We start from the raw sequence: 23,052 nt of genomic DNA on the forward strand, positions 1-23,052 counted from the left end.
TCCTCAGGAGTTGAGTATGGGAAAACAATTTAAGGTACAGGAGGCAGAGTCTGAGGGGTGGTAAATTTGGGACATCTATTTCCAAGGACGTGCATCAACCTGGAAGGACCATAGGTGCCCATTAAGGAGTCTCAGTAAGTGTGAGGGAAGTTTATCATTTCGGTTCTAAGTCAGAAAGTAGCAGAGAGACTATACACATAGCTGAGTTCTGTCTACTGAGAGAAGAATGAGCAGGGGAAGAAAGCTGCTTTTGGTCAGATCAAAGCTTACATAAGGATCTCTGAGTCTCCTCTTCCACTCCCAAGCTGATGCCAGTCTGTTCTTGTTTCTAGTGATACAAATAATGGCCCTGGTCCCCATCCCTAGCAGTGGCGGCCTCTGCTGCGGAGCAGCAATGGCCAAGGAGATGGTTACTGGCATTATTTGCCATTCTCAGAACACAGCTCTAAATCTAGCTACAGAAAGCTGGTGCCTCCCATCATGTGCAGCATATGGGACAGGATCAGCCCCTGTGCAAGTCTCCTAAGAACAAAACACTCAAACCCCAGTGGGTGCCTCAGTGCCCACACCAGCAGACAGGATGCTATGTTCAGAAGATCTAGCCTGGGTCATGAATGTTTCTGGCCCCTGCTGTCTCCACTGAGAAATTTAAAGATTTCATTGCATTATAGCATCTCAGGAATTATCTAACTCAGAGATGCAGGTACATGCAGCCATCCTTGCACCTAGTTTTCAGCTGCATGGACATCTTGAGTTCTCCAAGGCTGATGCCTCTTTGCCTGCTCTTTAACATGCATTATATTTAAAAACAGGTAAAATGCAGCCAATACAAACAGTCAGCCTACACAGCCGCATCACAGAAAGAAGCTTCGTTAGTAGAAGGAAATGAAATAAAGGGACAAGGACAGAACCGAGGCTCTGAGACTAAGGGTATGGTCAAGAGCAGGCACCATGGCATCAAGTAGAATAGGGCTCCACCACAGTATCTGGTGGTCCTGGACAAGTTGCCCAACTTCTCTGGGTCTCTAGTATAATTATCTCTTCAATAATGAGTAATAAATATTGCCCTCCAAGATTACCGTGAGCACAAAGTGATATTAAATATAAAACCTTTCTTTGGCACAGCGTCTGCATGCAGCAAGCTTGCATTTACTCATTCATACAACGGGATTTTAATTGGGTGCTCACCGTGTGCCTGGCATTTTCTTTGGCACTGGGGCTACACCAGTGAGAGACGCTGATAAAAATAACAACAACTGCAACAACAACGAACACTCTCACCCTTTTGGCACGTCTAGTGGCCAAAGTGGAAAGACACAGTCATGTCAGCAATACACATGAAAAGTGGAATACACCACGTGGCAGAGTGGAGAAATAAAACAGGAGAATGAAAGTTGGGAGAGGAGCACGGGGCGCCGCACGTTTAAGCACGGCAGTCACGACAGATCTCATTGAAAAGCTGACACCGAGCCAAGACTTGGAAGATGAACTCACAAGGAGCTGCAACAGCAGCACCCGGCTCCCAGGCTATCAGACAGCACATCTGCAGACAGCAAACAGGCCAGTGTGTCTGGGTAAGGAGGGGGGCAGGACAATAGTAGATACTGTTCATTTTCACTATTTTCAGTCCTTTATTGAATCCTGCTGTTCCCAGTACCATGACAGAGTGAGAAAAAGTCCAAGGGAATGGGGGACATCATCTGAGTTAAATGGGAGCAGCCACTCTGGGGACAGACATGAGCTTCCTCATCACCCAGTGGTGTCTAATTAAGAATCCTGGGATGCATCTATGAGTATACGCTTCATTGACGGCTTGCCTGGCACTCTAACAAAGGCCCCCAGGATACAGGCTCCAATTCAGCACCTTCACTATGCCTCACACCGAAGGGCTTGATGACGCAATTCCACACGGGTGTCTGAAGACAGCCAGTCCCAATCGACCTTATCTGTTTGTTCTCAGCACTGTCAATATAGCAAGGTCCCTTCCCACGCCCTTCACCTAACTCGTCACCTCTCCATCAGCTACTCTTTGTCTCCCCAGCATCAGTAGTTCTCAGACTTGGGTCCACCAGAATCACCTGGGAGGTTTGCAAAACAAACATTGCTAGGTTCTACTGCAGCTCCTGACTCTGCATGACTCAGACGGAGCAGGAGAGCCGGCATTTCTGACAACTTCCCAGGCGATGCTGGCAGGGACAACCCAGGGACCTCACCTGGAGGACCACCCTTCTCCACTAACTTCTTCTCTCAAAACTCCATCACTGTCTCTGGGACCAGCATTGTTACAAGGCAAGTAACCCTCCCTTCACCCTTTACCAGGGGATACATTTCTCTTTCCCTTCACATCCCTGTGTTGGCTGACGTCTTCTCCAGGTCAGAGAGATCCTTCTCCCAGTCCCAGAAGAGAAGACTGCCTGCATCTCTCTCTCTCTCTCTCTCTCTCTCTCTCTGTGTGTGTGTGTGTGTGTGTGTGCCTGTGTGTGTGAAAATCCTCCCACTTTCAAAACCCATATGTCTCTGGTTATTTTCTCCTATTCATTTACTGACCATTTGTCTACATCCGTTGAAGAATCTGGCTTCTGGTCACCTCCATTTCTCATTTCCACTGTAGGTGACTTCACTCCCCATGTGAGAACATCTTAGTCTACAGACTGTCAACCAGCAAAGCCAACCATCATCCCTGGGAGCTGCTCCGCTTTGAACTAGTAAATCTTAATATCACCAACCACGAGCACAAGCTCCTTTCACAGCTTCCAGACTTCTTCCTGCTACTTCACGTGCTCTCCAGTGATGTGAACCCGAGTGCTTCAGCTCCTCCATTCACTCCGCCCTGCATCTATTTCCTTCTCTGCCTGACCTAATCCACACTTCCCATTGCTGGTGTCCTGCATTAGCTTGCTCCCTCTTTGGCCCCTTCTCTGCCTCCCCAGGTTGCTGGGGTCTTCTAGGAGAAATTAAAAGCAGTTGAACTGGGAGAACCAGGCTGTGTTCTCTCAGCATCTGTGCATGCCTCTCTGTACATACAGCGTCTTCACAACACACCCTAAGGCTCTTCTTCCTCTCACGCTGCACATCCAATGCACTGGCAAATCCTTTTGGTTCTTCCATCAAAATAATTTCTAATTAGACTGTCTCTTATCACCTCTATCATAGTCATCCTAGTCTAAAACAACGTTGTTTCTCCTCTGAGTTTCCGTAACCTCCTGATTTGTCTCCTCAGTCCTCATCAGACTCCTCCCCACTCCCAGTCTGTGCTCCACACAGCAGTCAGGATAATCTGCAAATCGTGGGTCTCATCATGCCACTCTTATACTCAGAGTTCTTCAGGAAGTCCCATCCCAGTCCCAGGCAGACGCCAGGGTCCTACTGACCACCAGGCCCAATGGCAGGGCCCCAGAGCCTCCCCCTCCCCCTCTTTTCTTCAAACATGCCAAGAATCTCTGTGCTGCTGCTCTTCCATCAGGAATCATCTTCCTCTAGGTGGCTTCCTCCTTCACCTTCCTCCCAAAGCATTCTAGTTAAAAGTCTCTCTTTGGACTTCCTATGCTGCGTCCTTAATTATTTTTTTCATAACATATATAATCATCATCACCTGAAGTATTATATATATATATATATAATTGTTTTTTCTGTGGTTGTCTCACACCCACGCTAAAATATAAGCTCCGTGAGGCAACGTTTTGCTCCTAATACCTAGGTATTTAGGAAGGGCTTAATATTTTGTTGAATGAATAAATTCATGAAATATGGTTACACTTGCAAAATTCTGGAAAACAATCTGAGTCTAATTATTTCAGTTTCTGTAGCATCTAACACCAAGGCCCAGTAACTGACCATGGAAGGGCAAATGAAGGGACGGACGAACAGCTGTGTTTGGCGTCGGGGCAGGAGGACGGAGGCTGCGGAGAGGTGGAGGAGGATCAGCCTTTCCTGAAGAAAGATCTGAGAAGAGCTCTTGGAAGATTCAACTCTCAACCTAGACACGAGCCAAGAGGGTTGATCCCATTATAGACACAAGCGTTCCCCTGCAGGGGGAGGCTGGCTCCAGGAAAACACTGGTAGAAAGTCAGTTACTCAGTGACTTCAGTGTCACTGGTCACAGAAAGTAACTTGTTTAGGAAAAAGGCTCACATAAAGGATAGAGTTGCTTCCAGCTAAATTACTGCAAACTGAAGTCATGCTTCGGGTCACTTGAAAGATAATTCCCATTTGTTATTAGATTTAGGCTCATAACCAGCTAAATTATATTTGGGATCACCATCTGGATTTGAAGGAGGCAAGCATATGGTTTTTTTGGTAGAACTGCTAGAACTGTATTAATTTGCAAGGATACCCTCAATTAGTCGGACTCATTAGTCTCCAGATGTGCCCTGTGCAGCCTCCTTCCTGGCTGTAGCACACACGGACCTAACAGCCGGCCTTCACTCTCTCAGCACTAGACTGGTTCTCGTCCTCCCAGCCGGTCCACTGGGATCTCAGAAACTCTCCTTCGTCAGGAAGCACGAGCAGGCAGAGCACATCTTAACACACTCTGCGGGGCTAGAGCTGGCCCTATGCGGAGAGCAGAGCAGTGACCGGCCCCTGGCAAATTTCCCCACATTGGCCACTCTTTGTCCCAAAGCTGCTTTCTATCCATCCACAGGGCAGGCAGCATCAAGCCACGTCCCTCCACCTGCTAGTCACCTCCCTGGTGTTGCACCAGCTTGCTGCCACCTCAACAAGCAACTCCAAAGTCTCCCACAACCTGCAAGGACCCTGGCAAGTCTCCAAAGCAGAAAAATAGAGACAGCGTCTCATCATTTGCTCCCTTCTGGCTTGCAGCAAGGAATCAACAGACGATAGAGTAAGGTTGCTGCTTCACCTGGTCCAACGGTCTCTCACCTAGGGGTGTTCAAGCCCAGGCTCTGCTTTCATCACCAGGGAGCTGCAGAGCCCTTCAAAAGTCATAGCAAGGGGCCGGCACTGTGGCATAGCAGGTAAAGCCACTGCCTGCAGTGCCAGCATCGATGCCACATGGGCGCCGGTTCAAGACCCGGCTGTTCCACTTCTGATGCAGCTCTCTGCTTTGGCCAGGGAAAGCAGTGAAAGATGACCCAATTCCTTGGGCCCCTGCACCTGCATGGGAGGCCCGGAAGAAGCTCCTGGCTCCTGGCTTTGGATCAGCCCAGGTCCAGCCATTGCGGGCATTTAGGGAGTGAACCAGTGGATGGAAGACTTCTCTGTCCCTCTCTTTGTCTGTAACTCTACCTCTCAAATAAATAAAATCTTTTTGTAAAAAAGAAAGTCACCATGCTTTTAAGACACAGATTAAAAGTGGAAATCTCTTCAGCAGCTGTGCAGTGGTTTCAATCAAAATTAGTGCACTGTTCCTCTGTGATTTTGCATTATCTCGGTGCTACCACTTGGGTGCTCCAGGACTGCTTCATCTGGTCGATCTGATACAAGCAGAGTCAGCAGCCACAGATAAGGTGACCTGAGGGGTATCAGTGAATCATCTTGGCCACAACATTGCCCTTACTGAAGCTTGCACAACCAAAACTACCAGTAGCAGTAAAGGCCTCTGTTAATATGCAACTGTTATCAGTTCAATCCTACAGAACAGACCTTCGTGGCTGATCACATTGCTTTATTAGTGTTGGAGTCCTGTCAAAGTGGTGGCCAGGCTGGTGCGATCCTGGCTGTGGAGGGGACATGAAAACCTCAGAGCAAGGGCTGATGTCAAGGCCAGCCAGGGAGCCTCATGGGGCAACAGCGGTCACCCTGCTGTGCACTGGCTGTTGCCAGAAGACAAACTCTTCCTCATCACCCAGGTCTAATGTTGCAGGGGCTTGTACGGAAGAGGGGGACTTGTTTACCAAGGAGCTTCAAAATACAGAATTGAAGATTCTGATGCAGTTTCACACGGGAGAGCGTGATAACAGCAATTAATTCCAAACCCAGAGCCTTGCAGGTAAGCTTTCAGATGCATGGAAACCTACGGAGAGAGTCAGTTTCCCATTGGCATGGTCACAGGCACTCCATCAAGTACCTAAGGACTGGTGTGTGGCCATGTACGCTAGGGAGCTTCATCAGCGTCTCCCACAGGCTCCTTGACTTATGGACAACGGGGAACAAAGGACGCGATGGAGACTTCTGCGGGAGGGCACAGGGTGCATAGTGTGTCTAGAGAAGCAGTGCTGACCCCCTTGGTCATGGATTCTTCTCCACTGAACTCCAGGTCGGTTCATTTGACTGCTCTGGTCCCTCTTTCTTCATGGCAACGGAAGTCTCCCGGGTGTCCCTCCGCAGACTCTGCTAAGCTCAGCGTCTCTTACCTTGAGCCTTGACATCATCCACCACAGGGCAAGGCGTCTTCACAATCACATCACTGGGCCTGGAGCGCCGTCCTGTGTTGTCCACGCCCCAGAGGGTGAACCTGGCGGGGAAGTGGGGGGACAGCATTACCAGAGGGAACGTGGCTGGCGGCTGGGGCTCTGTGGTTTGGCCAGCACCGGCTCTGCCCAGATGCGCAGGCCCCAGCCCTGGCTGCTTTTGTCATCCTGAGGCCTACCTCAGGCCTTCACCCAATCAGAAAGCTGAAGTCTGGAGCCTCTTGCCACTTCCTGGTAGGGGTTAGGCTGCCACCTGCTGTCTTGGGTGTAACAGCTGGAAGCAAGCATCATGGCACGGGGCACTGGTCCCCAGAGCAGCAAGACTCCAAGACCAGCAGCCTCAGTATCAGCTGGCAACAGGGGAGCAGAAGAAAGTCTCTAGCCCCACCTGGACCTCCTGGGTCAGAAACTCCAGGGATGGGGACCATCTTAACTAAGCCTCTCATGTGGCTCTGATGCCAGCCAGACTTTGCCAAATACCAAGGCTGAGGTGCAAGGCCTTCGGAAGCCACGTGGAGTTATGGTTAACTCCGTGAGCTTCGGGCCCCCTTCTCTGCAGAACAGAGATGAGTACAAGAATCCTTAGAAGTCACTGCAAAGATGAAATGAGATAGCAATGTACAGAAAGGCCTAGAGTACAAGATGATTGATGACCTCACGTACAGCACGTCAGGTCTCTTTGGTTTGTCCTGTGTCCACTCAACACCTTTATACAACGGGCTGAGGGCCACCTCCCCTTCCTAAGGTCCAAAGCAAAGCACCCAGAGGGGAGAGGCTCTGGGCCTGTGTGTGGCTGGACGCTGCACTGCCCATGCTCAGCCTACACTGTTCCATAGCATGCTGCCCACCACAACCCGGGACCCACAGTGCATCCCTGTGACGACCCAGATCTAACAACCCTTCCAGGAGGAGGATGAAAACCTGGCTATCAAGAGCTGAACATAAGATTTTCCCTGCGGTGATGGAGCTGGACGCAGAAGAAACAGAAAAACTCCATGTCTCCTTGGAGGGAAGTGTGACATCAGCACGAGATGAGCCGAGGTTTCTGCCCAGGGCCTCTCGCAATGCAGCCAGTTGGCCGGAGGAGCATCATGAACACTGCCTGTCTTGTCCCTTTTGTTCTCGTGCTGCCACAAGAGGCTGCGTCTATCAGCCAACACGGATTTTCTTTCCTCTTGGCAGCGACACAGGAAGGAAGGGGGTGGGGGAAGGAGGATACCCCACATCTGAGTGGCCCAGGGAACTGAGCAGCAGGCTGGTGAAACAGAAAAGAAATGGAAATTGCTCTGTGATTAAACCAAGGGGTATGTGATCCTTTCAAAAGGGGAAGACAGTATCCTGTCCACCAGGCCCTCTGCACGTGGTGGCTGGCCTGGGGCACGGGCCTGGCCCTGGGACCCGGATCTCAAAGTTGGGCTCTTGCTCTTACTTCAACACCTGCCCTTCCTAACAGAGTTTGCCGCTGGGCTAATGTCTGGGTCACTGCTGAGGCCCAGATGCCACCTGCCCCCTCCCCTGTAGGTCTGTCTCTGCTTTGTTTTCCTGGCTGCTCTCCAGTGCTCTGAGCATGGCCTTGGAAGTGCAGGTCAGAGCTTCAATCTTGCTAGCCACCAACAGGCCGCACAAGGCTACCTGCCGCTATGTTTATCGTCACTGGGCTTAGAGTGTCCATGGCTTGGTTCCAGCCACTTCCGTTTGTTGCCTATCATTACTCAGTCCCTCACCCTTTGTTTCTAGCAATTCCCCTGGACTATGACCTGAAGGGTCCTAAGGCTCAGTTAATGAGTTGACTGTCCAATGGACATGGCCTCCCTCAAGGCCTGGGGCAACACCCATCTCCAATCCCCTGTCCCCACACGGGTCCCACCACTCCGGTCTGCTCTGCTTTGCATCCTGTATTGTGAAAAGTGCCAGTCAAACTCTACAGGATCCTGTCCATGTCTACATTAATTCTCCCAGTACTCTGATGGGAGAGTTGATGTAAAGTTTAGACTCTACACTCCTGCTGTTTTAATACTGTGCTGATTCTCAATGTGAAACAGGCATTGAGGGGAAGAAAATGCTTCACACAACCTTGCAAGATGAGAGGGCCACTTCGGAGCCAACCTGGCCCCCTCGGCACTGGGGGGATACTCAGAGGGCAGCTGGCTCGTCTCCCTGCTGCAGCCTGAGTGTACTTCCCGCACTTGCCTGTGGAGAGCCCATGGGCCATCATTGCAGAGACGGACTTTGCTGTTTCTCATTAACATTATTGTGTCTGGCACGGAACACTCACAGGACAGAGACAGGCAGAAAAGAAAGTGCTTGGGGCCAGTGCTGTGGTGTAGTGGGTAAAGCCACCTCCTGCGGTGCTGGCATCCCATATGGGCACCAGTTCAAGACCCGGTTGCTCCACTTCAGATCCAGCTCTCTGCTATGGCCTGGGAAAGCAGTGGAAGATGGCTCAAGTCCTTGGGCTCCTGCACCCACATGGGAGACCTGGAAGAAGCTCCTGGCTCCTGGTTTCGGATCAGTGCAGTTGCAGCTGTGTGGCCCTCTGGGGAGTGAACCAGTGGATGGAAGACCTCTCTCTCTGTCTCTGTCTCTCTCTGGCTCTGCATTTCTCTCTCTCTCTCTGCCTCTCCCTCTCCCTCTCTCTGTGTGTAACTGTGACTTTCAAGTAAAATAAATACATCTTAAAGAAAAGAGAAGAAAAGAGAGGAAAAGAGCAGAAAAGAGAAGAGAAGAGAAGAGAAGAAAAAGAAAAAGAAAAAGAAAAAGAAAAAGAAAAAGAAAAAGAAAAAGAAAAAGAAAAAGAAAAAGAAAAAGAAAAAGTGCTGTTCCGGATCCAGAGGGCTCAGGTTGAAGTGCACTTACTGCTTTGAAAAAAAGCCTCTGGACCCCTTCCACGGCCACTAGGGGGCAGCTCAGCCCCTAGTTACAGACTTGGTGATGACGCTGCTCAGAGCATGTGTCCAGGGGACTCCTCACAGACCAGCTCTGGCTCCAGGGCTTTTTTTGAGGGGGGGGGGGGAGAAAGAGAAGAGATAGCGTCCATCTGCTAGTTCATTCTCAAATGCTTGCAAGGCTTGGGGTTGGGGTGAGACTAAAACCAGGAGCTGGGCACCGAATCCGGGTCTCGCACATGGGTAGCAGAGATCCAGCTGCTTGAACCATCACCACTGTGTTCAGGTGCAGTTAGGACCAGAGCTGTAAATCACACCCAAGCGCTCAGAGGTGGGGCTCAGGCATCTTAACAGGTGTCCTAACCACTCAGCTGAACACCCAACGCAGGGCTCGCGATTTGATGGGTATGAGGAGCCCTCAGGCTCCTGGCAGGGGTGGCTGCTGGGTCAGCCACTTCCCCGTTCCCCCAGCGATGGCGGTTCCTGTGGCTCCCTTTGTTGAATGACCTGCTTGCTGCCACCTGTCCAGAAAGGTGGTGGCTGCCCTGGGTGTATGTGTTGAGTCTGGAAGGCAGGCAGGTCTCCCCCCCCCCCCAACATTTTGTGAAATGAAGATGTTGGAACAAACTCTAAGATCCCTCTCACCAAGAGTTCTCAGTAGTTTGGGGCAGGGACCTTTCTCAGGAAAACTTCTTTCAACACATGAAGTAAAATCAGAGGATGGCAAAGGCACTGCTGCCTCCACCAACCAGCTCTGCGCTGCAGCGTGATGGAGACAGACCCTGGAGTGGCCAGGAGGAAAATGCAGTGTGTGAACAAAACACAGGCCTGATCCATCCCTCCCCAAACTGGCCGGGTGACTCAGGGCAAGTTACTCAGCACCCACAACATGGGAAAGATAACAGGAAGCCCACTCTTGTTAAAATGGAGGCTTCCATTTTAGTCTTGCTGTGGTCACTTGGTGCTTAGAAACTCAGCTAGGCTTGGGGCCAGGTGGTCTCAACTCCTCCTCCAGGGGCTTGCTACACAGCATGAGCTGGACCCTTCCACAGAGACAAGCGCTCCCAGGCCCGCCCCCATGGCCCTCTTCCTGTGATCTGCAGTGCCACCTAGTGGAAGCTAGCCGTTCTCTGGCTCAGCCACAGCCGCTGTCTCCAACTTCCCCAATAATCAACCTTGATGGAAGTTCGTGTTTTACAAGACATAGGAGCGGAATACTGGAAGAACAGCAAGACCAGCAGGCTGGGAGGAGGCACTGGCCTCAGCTCTTTGATCAGCAAACATAGCCAAGTCAGGGCAAGGTGAGGAGGGTCACTGGTTGGGTTCTGGTTGGCAGATCTAAAAGGCAGCCATGCCAGACTCATGCTCAGAGGAACACTGAAATTCTGGCCCAGCAGCTGTGACCTGGTGACAGGAATTATTGAGGGCTTATTATAAATGATAATACAAGTTTCACTGAGAGTGAAATATTTTACGGCAGGTCAGGTGGCGGTCTGTGTTTCCAAATCTTTGTTCACTTAACCTGCTCCTCTCCCGAGGAAGGGCTGTGATAGCCAAATAACAGGAGACCTGATGAGGTTCATGGCCCCATCACACAAAGAGTAGACGACATTCGTTGGCTTGGCATCATCGCCTGCGTCTCTATATACGTTCCAAATGCTCTGGCACATGGCTTGTCTTTATGTCTTTCACTTTCATTGTTAAAGGCCCACAGATACCTCTCTCAACTCCCTATATGAAAGATATTCAGTCTAAGCATCTAAGTTCACCTTGTAGTCAGTGCCACTCAGATTTCGAGTGCTTTTTATCCTTGAACTTGCTAACTGTAGGCATAGGAATGATTTATTCCGGAAACCTTGCCTCTGCTCTCATGACCTCATCTGTAAACTGTTAAATGTTTTTCATGCTGGTGGTGTCAGAGGTCTCAGACTACATCACTATGGATTCTGCCTTAGCCCCCCAAATTTTTCCATCATGACTTAGATTCTGTCACTCTCTCCCCTCTTTTGGCATCTTTTATGTCTCTGCTTCACAAATATTTCACCATTGTTCACAGACCAAAGGGAAAATGGGAGAACAGTTCAGAGAGAATAGGAAATGCCATGATATAGTTCACTGTATTTTCTTTGAAGAAAAGTGCTGACCATTTCTAAACTCTATAACTGATTTCAAGGCCACCAGACCTAGCTTTCTAACGCAGAGTTAATGGTATTCTACTCCTTTCCTCGAAAAATATTAATAATCTGCCTTGACTTACAGCATTCACTGTTTTTCCAGTCTCACCCCCTTCCAACATCCCTCTGTGTGGTGAAATCCCGTACAACCCAGTTTAGATGACGCCTGCTCTAGCTAGAGTTCAGCACTTTCTTTGTTTCTTCTACAGAATATCCCTTAGTCTTCTAGTAACATCTATTCCATGTTGCCTTATGTTAAAATTGTTTATCGATCTGTCTCTGTGCTGCAGACTTGTTCGGGGATTAGACTGCCCTTCTTTGCGAGCGGCCGAGCACTCAGGAAGGTTCTCTGTGATGCTGACCAGGATAAGATTTCAGAGTCTTGAAATCTGTTTCTGTAATTCTCTCGCAATTCAGGAAAAGTCCAAGATCAAGGTGCGGGCAGGGTTGGATCCAGAAGGAAGCTCTGAGAATCCATGCCACGCTTCTCTCCTAGTTTCTGGTTGCTGCCAGTGATCCTTGTTCTTTGCTTTGTAGATTCAGCACACCAGTTCTAACTCCGTCTCCACGTGTCTTCATGGCGGGTTTTCTTTCTTTCTTTTTTAAATTAAAAAGGTTTTAACAAATACATAAGATGTCCATGGTCATGGGGTGCTATGTGATGTTTTGATGCATGTGTGCATTGTGCAATATTCAAACAGAGTAAGTATATGAGTTTCCTCAAACATTGGACATTTCTTTATGATTAAAACATTCACAATTGCTCCTTCTTGTTTTTATATAGTGCAATAATATTGTCTATAGTCCCCTATTTGTCGCTCCCCCTCTTCGTGGAGGAACGACACAAGACCCTGCGCTGTTCTTTTGTCTTCTCGGCCCTCCCCGGGTTTGCTGCTGGTTCTTCCCGGGTTGGCTACTGTCCCTTCCACCTCCGTGGAAGGGCGGTTCCCCCTGGCCACTTTCCCCACTTCCGCGGGGGAGCGGCACACCGCCGGCCGGCTCTCTCGGGGGCTGCACAGGTGTTCCTTCAGATGTTCCCCTTAGATGTTCCTGGTGCATGCCGTCTCTCTCCTCCTTTATAGTCCTCCTCCGCCAATCCCAACTCTGCTACCCACATGCCGAGTACGCTGCTCTCCTCCAATCAGGAGCAGGATCAGCTCCTGGAGGTCAGCACTCAAGTTGGCAAGAGGCAGCTGCGTAGAAGCTGTTTTCTCCTCTCCCAGCGCCATATTGTGGGAGAGCAGATGCATAGAATAAGTCTTAATTCCAGTAACTCAGTCCAGTCCAGGTTGCTCCCCACACTATTCTGCAATAGAACCCCAGAACATTAATCTTCTGACAAGTAGCAAAATTGAGCCAGCAGGGGCCAGTGTTGTGGCACCGTGGATTAAGCCACAACTCTGACACTGACATCCCATATTAGAGCTATGGTTCTGGTCCCTACAGCTCCTCTTCCAATCCAGCTCCTTGCCAATGTGCCTGGGAAAGCAGTAAAAGATGGGCCAAGTACTTGGATCCCTGCCACCCATGTAGGAAACTGGAGTGGAATTGTAGGTTCCTAGTTACAGCCTGGCCCAGTCTTTGCTATTGCAGACATTAGGAGAGTGAACCAGCAGATGGAACATCTCTCTCTCTTTCTGTCTTTCAAATAAATAAAATAAATTTTATGAAGTGGGGGTGTAGGGGAGCCAGCAGATAAAACCTTGTTCCTTCCAGGCTAGGGCATTGCTAATCAGCTGTGTGCTACTCACATGTAAATGGTGTCAGGTTCCAGGCACCGTATGATGAGAGAGATGGTGCTGAGTTGCTTGTCTGGCACCTGCGACGGCATAGCACACGGAGACTTTGCCCCAGAGATGATGTCGTCCACAAAGCTCAGCACCGTTTCTGCCCATAGGGGAAGGAATGGAAAAGGCGTGAGAGAAAACGACGGGTGCAAGGAGGAGATGGGATCAATTCAGTGAGGACTTAACGTTAGCACTGCTTCATAAATTCCTAGCAGACGAAGGAGACCTGGAAGGCAGGTCTTTCTGTTGCATATCCAGCTGTTCAGTTTGTAGCCATTTATCTAAAGTTAGTCCAAAAACAGCCATGGCAAGACATACACACCACCTCTGCCAGCTCTTTGATGGCGTGTTCGTCCCCTGGACTGAGAACAGCTATGTTGGTCAGTGGTCATTGTTGTGGCCCAGCAGTGCCGTGTGCAGATCAGGACGAGGGCTCAGAAGCTGCAGTAGACAGCTGTGTGTGCAGGCCAGCAGCAACTGCCTCTGAGACTCGGTGATACGTTCACCAGACGCTCTTTGCCCTGACTGCTGGCAACCACGTCTCACGTTTAAGTTTTAGGGATTATGTATGTTGACCTTTCCCTATGGATAGACAGTGAAATACTGAGGCATGGAACATTTGTCACGGGGTGTTTCCACTCCTTACAGGCCGGACTGGACAAAAGCAGAGTTTGCTTTAGGACAAGACATGGGGCTAGAGCATCTGTTTGCACATGCCTTTGCCTGGAGGGGGGTTATTAGTCAAGGAATTTTTTTTCTGTAATCATGGCAGTGGTTAGCAGAGAATTGTTTCCTAATTGTGGGCTAGGATAACGAGTGTACTGTGCTGTTGTTTCTCTGTGAGTGTGCCTAGAGGCAATGAAATGGACACCTCTTTTATAAACAAAAAGAAAAGCAAAATCAAAACAAGACTTTGTCAAATGCTCACCATGCAAAAAACTCTTAAATGAACAAGATGGCTGCTCTTCGAAGGAGACCACAGTGCCTTGCCCCTGCCTGGATCCTCCTGCATTGCCGTGGGAGCAAAGCCACGAGGCAGGCAGGGCATTTGGGGGGCTTTTTTGGATTATTTTATTTTTACCACTTTGGAGCACGACTTGTCCATGACATGGGGGACACTCACCTGTCTCCACTTTGGAGTGGTCCATCCTGTCAGTGACTTTCTCTTGACGGATGAGGTAATCAACAATCTGCACCCCAATTGGTGGCTCCGAGTGTCCCCACTCCAGGACCACGAGGGTGCTGCTGGGCTCGTGAACCATGGAGAGTCTCAGCCTGGTGTAAACAGAAGGGAACAGGAAATGGGGACCCAGTTGAGACTTGCACTGGTCCCTGACCACCTTGCACTTGTTAATCAGTTGCTAAAGTGATCACTTTGAGGTCCTGTCTCTCCCACCACATAGTAAGGTTCTTGAAGACCTTTGGAATCTATGCTTTATGCAACCAAGTACCTGTTACCGATTAGGAACTCAACAGATATCTGTAAATAAATAGATAGATGAGCCAAAGGTGAATGAATGTCTGCCTATCACATGGGGTAAAGGATGGAGATTCCGGGGTAATATTCCTTTATATGACTTGAAGATATAACCTAGGGAATCTCTTTTGAAAAATATTATGAGACTGTGTGATGTCCATACAAAGGCCTTCTGATGGAGTGTCCAGGAAACCTTGCATCGGCAAGGCCACAGTTTGGTTGCCATAACGTAAACAACATCTTTCCTGGTGGAGGAAACACTGGAACATTTTCCCTCTTGCTATGGTTGTTAATGTATCTTCCCCAGGCTATCTACTGGCTGGACTTTGAAACAGACTCAATTGGAAGCAACTCCCATAGACGGTTTCACTGGTCTAAAGAAAACAACCATAATTCAAGTTCTTCTTGAAATGATGTCCTGGCCCTGCTCATTCAGGTTCTGATTCCACTGTCTGTCTTTGCTTTTGAGTTTCTACGAATATTGCTTCTTTCAACTCGTGATCTCCCCAGTCTCTAGAAGTTAGCCTTTTCGACCACTAACTCGCCTTGCCGACTCATCTCTCTCGTACCTTGTAGAAACTTCATAGTCATTATTGGCATTCACTGGTACAAATCTCCTAACTGTTCAAGTGGTTTCAATTTGCTGCCTTGTCTGACTTCATGTATGTGTCTCAGGTTTCCTTCTTGATTCCAATCCCCTGTTTCTTCCTAGACCACTGGATTCCGGGAATGTTCCCAGTTCATGTTCACTCCAGCCTCACTGCCTTATTAATTTTCCTGCCATTCACCCTATTCTTAGTTCCCAGATCTCATGACCAACCATAATACTGGCCATCCTACCCTCCACTTGGCTCCTGAGTGCCTGTCATTGGTCTCAAGGATCACTGGGCAACAAGCTATGAATGGATCACACTAAACAATCTGCAATGTTCAAATTTAATTCCACAAATGTTTATGAGGCACCTATTACTGGTAAGGATATGCTCAGTGCTATGATACAGGAGCCTACTCCACCCCTTTCTTCTGTGGAACTCAGAGCAAAATGGAAATGCACCATTGTACATATGCAACCATAATCACGTGTGATAAAAACTTCAACGAGAATTCATGGGAGGCTGTGGGAACAATTGTAAGGAGTTCAACAGTGAGAAAATAACACAAAACACATGTTCTGCTGGTGGCTTATTATGAGGGAGTGCATAGTTTGCATATGACATTAGGATGGAATAGACCCAAAACAGTGCGGATATTGACAAATTCATTAATTAGAGTCATATGCAGAGTGCTATTTTGAAGAAAAAGCATTAGGAAGCCTAAATAAGTAAGTAAGCCTTTCTGAGAACTCAAATTCTGTGAAAATATGGACTAAGGCCTACCTCTACCAAGAATACTGTGTGTATTATTTACATGGACTTGTGTAAAATTAGGGAGCATTTCTATTTCCTACCGCCAAGTAAAATGCAAGAGCCTAAAGTCTGCTACTGAAAGTCAGCAGGATTAACAAAAACGTGAAGTCCTTCATAGACATTTCCTGTTTATGAAAATTCAGCCCACTTTTATCTTTAGCCCTGACATTTAGCAAGTGTAAGTTTCAAGGTGAAATCATTCCTTGGACATAATGGCCAGAGCCTGCACCCACCTGACAACTCTTTGGAAGCTTCAGGATTCTACTTCAAAGGTAGAATCTGAGTAGAATCTACTTCCTTACCTGGTGGAATAGACTAACAGCACAAGATTCTCCTGGTAGTTCCCAATGAACCAGCTTCTCTTTGGCTCAAGAGGTTCAGATCATGACTACAAAGAGCAAGAAGCCATTGACTAGTGTGTACTAAACCACCTACAAAGCAAAGGCAGGCTATAGACAGGAGACCACACTGGCTTGTAGTAACTCGCCACTAGTGTGTCCTGTTCTTCTTGTTCAGTCCTAGCTCTGAAACGACCATTGGCACCTCCATGAAGCAGGCCAAGGGCCAGCCTTTCTGGCTGGCTTCCTCCTGCAGCCTCTTGCTGCTGCACACACTCAGCCTTGCAGTTACCACAAGTCCTGATCCTTGGGCTTTCTCTGCCTTGCCTGCCCATGGAGTCACGCCCTTCCAGTTTGTCCTACTGGAACTCTTTATCAGATAGACAGTATATTTCTGTGATTCTGCTCCCAAGGCAGACGTCAAAGTGGAGACCAAGAGAGCTCTTGCCTCAGATCCCAGCTCCTGAGGATCTTTGCAGCCGTGTCTTTCTAGCTTGCCCTTGAGTGACTGGAAATAGGACATGTTCAATATTTCAGCACTTCATCCTCTTGCCTCCTCAAATGCAGACATCCCTGATGTCAATCTGACGCCCTCTGCCCTTCACAGTTGACACCTGTTCCACAACATTCTTCCTCAGGTTGTGCTCCATCAACTCATCTGTCTGAAGTTGATTGAAAGCTTATCTCTAACACTAACTTTTAGCAGCACTCCACACCATCTTTCTCTGTGCACTGAACATCTCCGTAGAACGACCCCATCGTAACTCCAAGGCCATCCTAGACGGGATGCCTTCTCCTCCAATCTGTGTATCCATTGACGCTTCTTTTCTCAATGGTAGCCTATTCATCTTCCCAGCTAAGCCTTTAAGTCCATCTTCAGATTCCTTTTCAGCCTCACTCCAATAGTCACTGTCACCGAGCCCTGTAGGTTCTACCCCCAGTTATCTCTATTCTATCCTCTCCATACTGTGATGGCTAAGAACATAGCCTCGTAGCCATGGCTCAGCTTCTTGCTGTATGATTTTGGAAAAATTAATCTACTTGAAGCCATATCCTTGTCTGGAAAATGGGATGTGTTAGCATTACACAGCTGCTCCACAAATTGCTGTTGCCCAGTAAGAATTTGACAGGAGACAGTGTTGTTGATCTATCTCAGATTTCATTGTAGCTCTCCGACTTCCTCCAGTGCTTTTTGCTCTATTACCTTTTCTTCACCTTCAAAGGGAAGTTCAAATGCCACCTCATCCATGAAGTCATTGTGCAAATCCTGCCTTGGCCATTCCTTCTTCATGCTTTCTTTAAATGTCAACTACTTTTACCTACTTCTACTATAACCCTTTGTCTGCCTGCCTCTCTAGGTAGATTAAAGTTTCCCTAAGGCAGGCACAATGCCATGTTCTTTTCTTTGTTACCCCATGCCTAATCTAGTGCTTTGCAACTCATAGACACTCAATATCTTTTTGCAGAATGACACTGAGGCACACATGCGTGAGAGGCAGAAAAGGGGAACCGTACACAGGCTGGGGGAGAGGCGCACAGGTAGGGAGTCCATCAGCTCCAAAGGCGGTGGAGTCACATCGACACCAGTCCTCGATGACATCTCCAGTCCCTGAGCACCAGAGAGAGCTCATGGTGGCCTCTTGCAGGAGCTGCGTAAGAGCAGAGAAAAGAGTGAGTGTCGGGAAGCCAGGCTCAAGTCATCAGAATCCAAGGACAGAATTCCAAAGCTCTGCAGGGCCCAAAATTACTTGCAGTCACAAGGTTGTCATCACTTCACTATTTTTGGTCTAAAATCTCACTCCCAGAGATTGTTTCCGGGGTGCCCCTCTCCCTTTTGTTTAACAGTTCATCCTTGTGGTTTAGGGCTGTTACCTTAGACGCAACTCACATTCCACCTTCCAACTCCTTCATATTCCATTCCATTATTCCCACTTTGGGTTCAAGAAACAGTGACCACTTCACCACGTATCTTGTGGGCCGGCTGCCTTCTCCACTCTTCCCTCCGCCCGAGCCACTTAGCCCTTCCTCTGAGTTTCTCTGGCATCCTTAACTGCCTCCTCCCTCCCTTCTTTTCACCCCTTCAACGTGCCTTGCATCCCTCTTAGGATACTTTTGCAATCTGCCTTGGGTTCTCATTATGCATTAGGCATATCTCAGTTGACCATAAATAAGAGAGACCATGTGGTACAAAGACCAAGCCACCCTCTGGAGCAGTTTACCTTGGGCAATAAGCCCATCTTTGCTAAGCCATGTGACCTTGGACAAGTTATGTCAACGCAAGTTCTTTGAGGTGGGCATCTGGCACAGTGGTTTACACATCACTTGGGATGCTTGCACCCTGTGTCAGAGGGCCTGGGTTCAAATTCCAGCTCTGCTCCTGATTCCAGCCTCCTGCCAATGCCTTGGGAGGCAGCAAACTGGGTCTCTGGCGTTCGTGTGGGAGACTTGGATTAAGTTCATTGTTCCTGACTTTGGCCTGGCTCAGCCCTACCTTTTGTGGGGATTTGGGGAATGAACCAGAAGATGGGAGATATCTCCCATTCTTGTCTCTGTCTCTCTTTCAACCAAATAAAAATAAACAAAAATTTTTAAAAAGATAGCATTTTCCAAATGGGGGTTAGGAAAATTAAATGCAATTTTTGTATATAGTTTATATAGTTTATGTAAAATATATTGCATATGAAATATAATATATGCATGCTTTATATATTTTTATAAAATATACATTTATATTTAACATAAATATATGAAAGCATGTTATATATAAATATGTGTTTATATAATATTGTAGGTGTTATATATAAAACTAAGTTATATATGTGACATATTTCTAGTATCCTGTACAAATTTACCTCCAATAAATGCCAGAGGTTTTATTATTGTCTTTGAACTGCAAGGGTGAGTCCTTAGTAGAGCTCTATGCCCACCTTGAACTTAGCACCTTTCTTTTCATGCAGTGCTGTCACAGAGATGGTTTCTGATTACACTAAGGACCAGAGGATAAAGTTAGAGCCCTGAGGTAGCAGAACTTGCAACAGGGGTAAAACCTTCGTGAGGAAGTGGGTCCTGGTGACATGTCTAAACCTAAAGCCAACATGCTCTGTTCCATTCTTTCAGAATTTGGCAAAGCCTACATCAGGTTAAACAATTGGAATAAGAGTCCATACCAACCCCCTCCAGGTTTGGTGGCCTCCAGGGAGTGGGAACAATTTTTTTTAAAGAATAATTATTTATTTGAATGGCAGAGAGAGAGAGAGAGAGAGGGAGGGAGGGAGGGAGAGAGATAGATTCCATCTGCAGTTTTACCATCAAAAAAGCTACAACAGCAAGGGTTGGGCCACAGTGGAGCCAGGAGTCAGGAGCCAGGAACTAGGAAGTGCACGTGGGTCTTGAGCCATCTTCTGTTGCCTTCCCAGGCACATTAGCAAGGAGATGGGTCAGACGCAGAGCAGCTGGGACTGGCTGAACAGGCGTTCCCATACGGATGCAGGCAACACAAGCTGCGGCTTACCTTGCTGAGCCACAGCACTGGCCCCAGATGCTAACACTCTGGTAGTTATCAAGACTTACAGTGGGGGCGAGCAAGCTCACAGAGGTCCAGTGCCTTGCTCGGGTCGTAAGCGAATGGAGCAGTGGCAGCACCTGGGGTCTGCACAATCCCCTGGGCTTCCCAGGACTTCCCAGGCTCTCTCCACGAGATGCTCCACATTAATGCTGTGCCCACCACCCCCAGCAGGAAGCAGGTACACACAGCAGTCACTAACTTTATCTTTCCCTGGCTGAGCCAAATTCAAATCAAAAGCTGCATGGTTGAAACCTAGGAAAAGAGGAGCTGGTGCTGTGGTGCAGCAGGTTAAAGCCCTGGCCTGCAGCACCGGCATCCCATATGGGCGCCAGTTCTAGTCCTGGCTGGTCCATTTCTGATCCAGCTCTCTGCTATGGCCTGGGAAAGCAGTAGAAGGTGGCCCAAGTCCTTGGGCCCCTGCACCCATGTGGGAGACCCGGAAGAAGCTCCTGGCTCCCGGCTTCGGATCAGCGCAGCTCTGGCCATTGTGGCCATCTGGGGAGCAAACCAGCGGATGGAAGACCTCTCTGTCTCTACCACTCTCTGTAACTCTTTCAAATAAACAAAATAAATCTTAAAAAAAAAAAAAAAAAAAAAAAAAACTAGGAAAAGAGCCTTACAGGGCCCTCACTAGACAATTATTTGCCAGGTACCTGCAAGAAGGGAACATTTCCTGTGTTGAGTATTCAGGATGCATATAAGAATGCATGAGACACAGATGGCTCCTATTTCCACAAATCTTAAAGCCAGATATAAACAGACATTAAAAATCATGAAAATAATCAAATAACCACCATGTCGGCAAGAGTGAGTTTCTGTGAGTGTCTGTGGCGGCAGGAGGGGTAGGGAGGAGTGGGCCACCTCCCGGACAGATTTGGGAAGGGCTCCCTGAGGAGGCACATCTTTACCTGGCCTCTGTGGCACAGACCAAAGAGTATCTGGTCACTAAGAAGACTAGTGTTCCAAACAGTAACGAGTGACGTTAAGAAGACTTCCAGGATGAGCACTGCTCCCTGCAGCACCTGTGTTCCCTACTAGAGTGCCCTGACTTGTAATTCCAGCTCTGCTTCCCGGCCAATGTCCTGCCAGGGAGCACTCTGGAAGGGAGTGGTGATGGTTCAAGTAGCTGAGTCCTTGTCGGCTTCATGGGCAACTTGGACGGTGGCAGACAGACATTTGACTGGTGAAACAGCAGACAGACTCTCTCTCCTCTCTCTCTCTCTCCCCTCTCTCTCTCTCTCTCTCTCTCTCTCCCCTCTATCTCCATTTCAAACAAATAAAAACTTGACAAAAATAGGAAGAGCTCATCCCAGAGGAAACTTGACTTCTAAAATAGACCAAAATCAGGCTGGTCTGTCTGTAAGAGACTACAGACATGTGGGCGAAGTGATGTTGAGCCCATGAGTGAGAGGGAGGCAGGGCTGGGTTACCGAGGGTCTATGGACCACGGCAAGGTGGGGGTCACGTGGAGAGCAGCGGTCAGCCATCAGCAACAGGCTCTGTGTCTCAGTCCAGTGGAGGTGAGGACGAGGAAGGCAAGCACCTGAAAGGCCATCTCTTCCCAGCTTTGACTTTTCACCCTCAGTTCACACCCAGCCCTGACAGCGCCTGCTCGCTGAATCCTGGGCCACAGGTTTCTGCAGAGTGTGTTGAGGACAAGACAAGAGTGGGAGTCCTGCTGGAAAGGAACAGTAAAGGAAACTGCATTTTTCTTGGTAGCTACAAGACACCAGACGTGGCAAAGGGAATCTGCATTGGTTACCAGATTTAAATCTGATTCCAGAAAAGAAAGCAACCAGAATTTTCCAGTTTTTGCTATTGTTTTTCTTCAAGGAGGAGAGCTGAATTTTCAAGCCAAGCTCGCCTATCCACTGGCTTACTAGCACAGCAGTGACTGTGCATGGATCACGGAGAGGCACTGGAGTTTCCCAGAACAAGTATTTCTCACAGTCTAGAGGGGGAAGAGCCACGGGAGCAGATGATCTGTGCTGGAAGAGACGCCTGCACACTCGCGATGGACAGTGCATTGAGGACCACAGCTGCCCCAGAGACTACGGGAGGGCTCTCGGTGACGAGCGGCTTTTCAGTGAAGTAATAGTAGGAGTTTGTCCGAGACAGAAATGTGGGAAAAGACATTCTGGGACAGGGAGCTGCAAAGCTGAAGGACAGATGCATGAGAAAAGGGATAAGGAGTTAACTTTGGAAGGTAGAGTATAAGATATAAAATAGTAATAATCTATGGGGCTGACGCTGTGGCGTAGTTGGTTAAGCCCCCGTCTGCGGTGCCAGCATCTCATACGGATGCCAGTTGGTGTCCTGGCTGCTCCTCCTTCAATCCAGTCTCTGCCTATGGCCTGGGAAACCAGTGGAGGACGGCCCAAGTGCTTGGACCACTGCACCCATATGGGACACCTGGAAGAAGCTGTTGGATCCTGGTTTTGGATGGGCCCAGCTCTGGCCATTCAGGGAGTGAACCAACAGACAGAAGGCCTTCCTGCCTCTTTCTCTATCTGTCTTTAACTCTGCTTCTCAAATAAATAAATAATCTTTTAAACAAATAGTAACAACCTAACCATATAAGTGAAGACAAAACTGGCTCATGAACTGCTTTATAATGACGTGCTAAGGACTTTAGATTGTATTGCACAGATTCTGCAGTCATTGGGTCACTTTGATGCAGAACAGAAGTCCACAGTGGATAGATAAGTCTGGGCTGTCTAATAGAGAGAACAGGAAGAAGACTACTGGCATACAATGGCATCCTGATATTACAGTGGATGCTGAAATAATTAGGCTCTGACAGAGTTACCATGAAAAGAGAGTGGATTCAAGGGATAGGTGTGTCTCTTGGTGATGGAACAGATGTTGGGAATGATAAGAAAATTCTAGGAAACATCCGTATTCTCCAGTCCAGGCAATTTAACGGAAGTGAGATGGAGGCACAACAGGCGTAGGGTAGAGAGGAAGAGTGTGAGCTCAAGCTTGTTGGGTTTAGTTGGTCAGATAGTTTGAGCTTCTCATTTCTTGACCACAGTTGTAGAAGAGACTG

General features: G+C 48.4%; 1 protein-coding gene across 4 annotated transcripts in view; it reads right to left on the reverse strand.

Moving 5' to 3' along the window:
* The window catches only part of ASTN1 (astrotactin 1), a 340,316-nt gene that overhangs the window by 11,719 nt on the left and 305,545 nt on the right, over positions 1-23,052 (reverse strand). For all 4 annotated transcript variants that reach the window (XM_070077167.2, XM_070077166.2, XM_051858230.3 and 1 more), the window contains 4 exons: positions 17,954-18,087; positions 14,341-14,492; positions 13,182-13,317; positions 6,315-6,415 (listed from right to left, as the gene is read on the reverse strand). In XM_070077167.2, coding sequence (XP_069933268.1) covers positions 6,315-6,415; positions 13,182-13,317; positions 14,341-14,492; positions 17,954-18,087 — 523 coding nt within the window. The remainder of the gene's footprint in view (positions 1-6,314; positions 6,416-13,181; positions 13,318-14,340; positions 14,493-17,953; positions 18,088-23,052) is intronic.

The sequence above is a fragment of the Oryctolagus cuniculus genome, chromosome 7 (genome assembly GCF_051225735.1).
Source record: "Oryctolagus cuniculus isolate XC-2025 breed Fujian yellow rabbit chromosome 7, ASM5122573v1, whole genome shotgun sequence".
NCBI classification, from domain to species: domain Eukaryota; kingdom Metazoa; phylum Chordata; class Mammalia; order Lagomorpha; family Leporidae; genus Oryctolagus; species Oryctolagus cuniculus.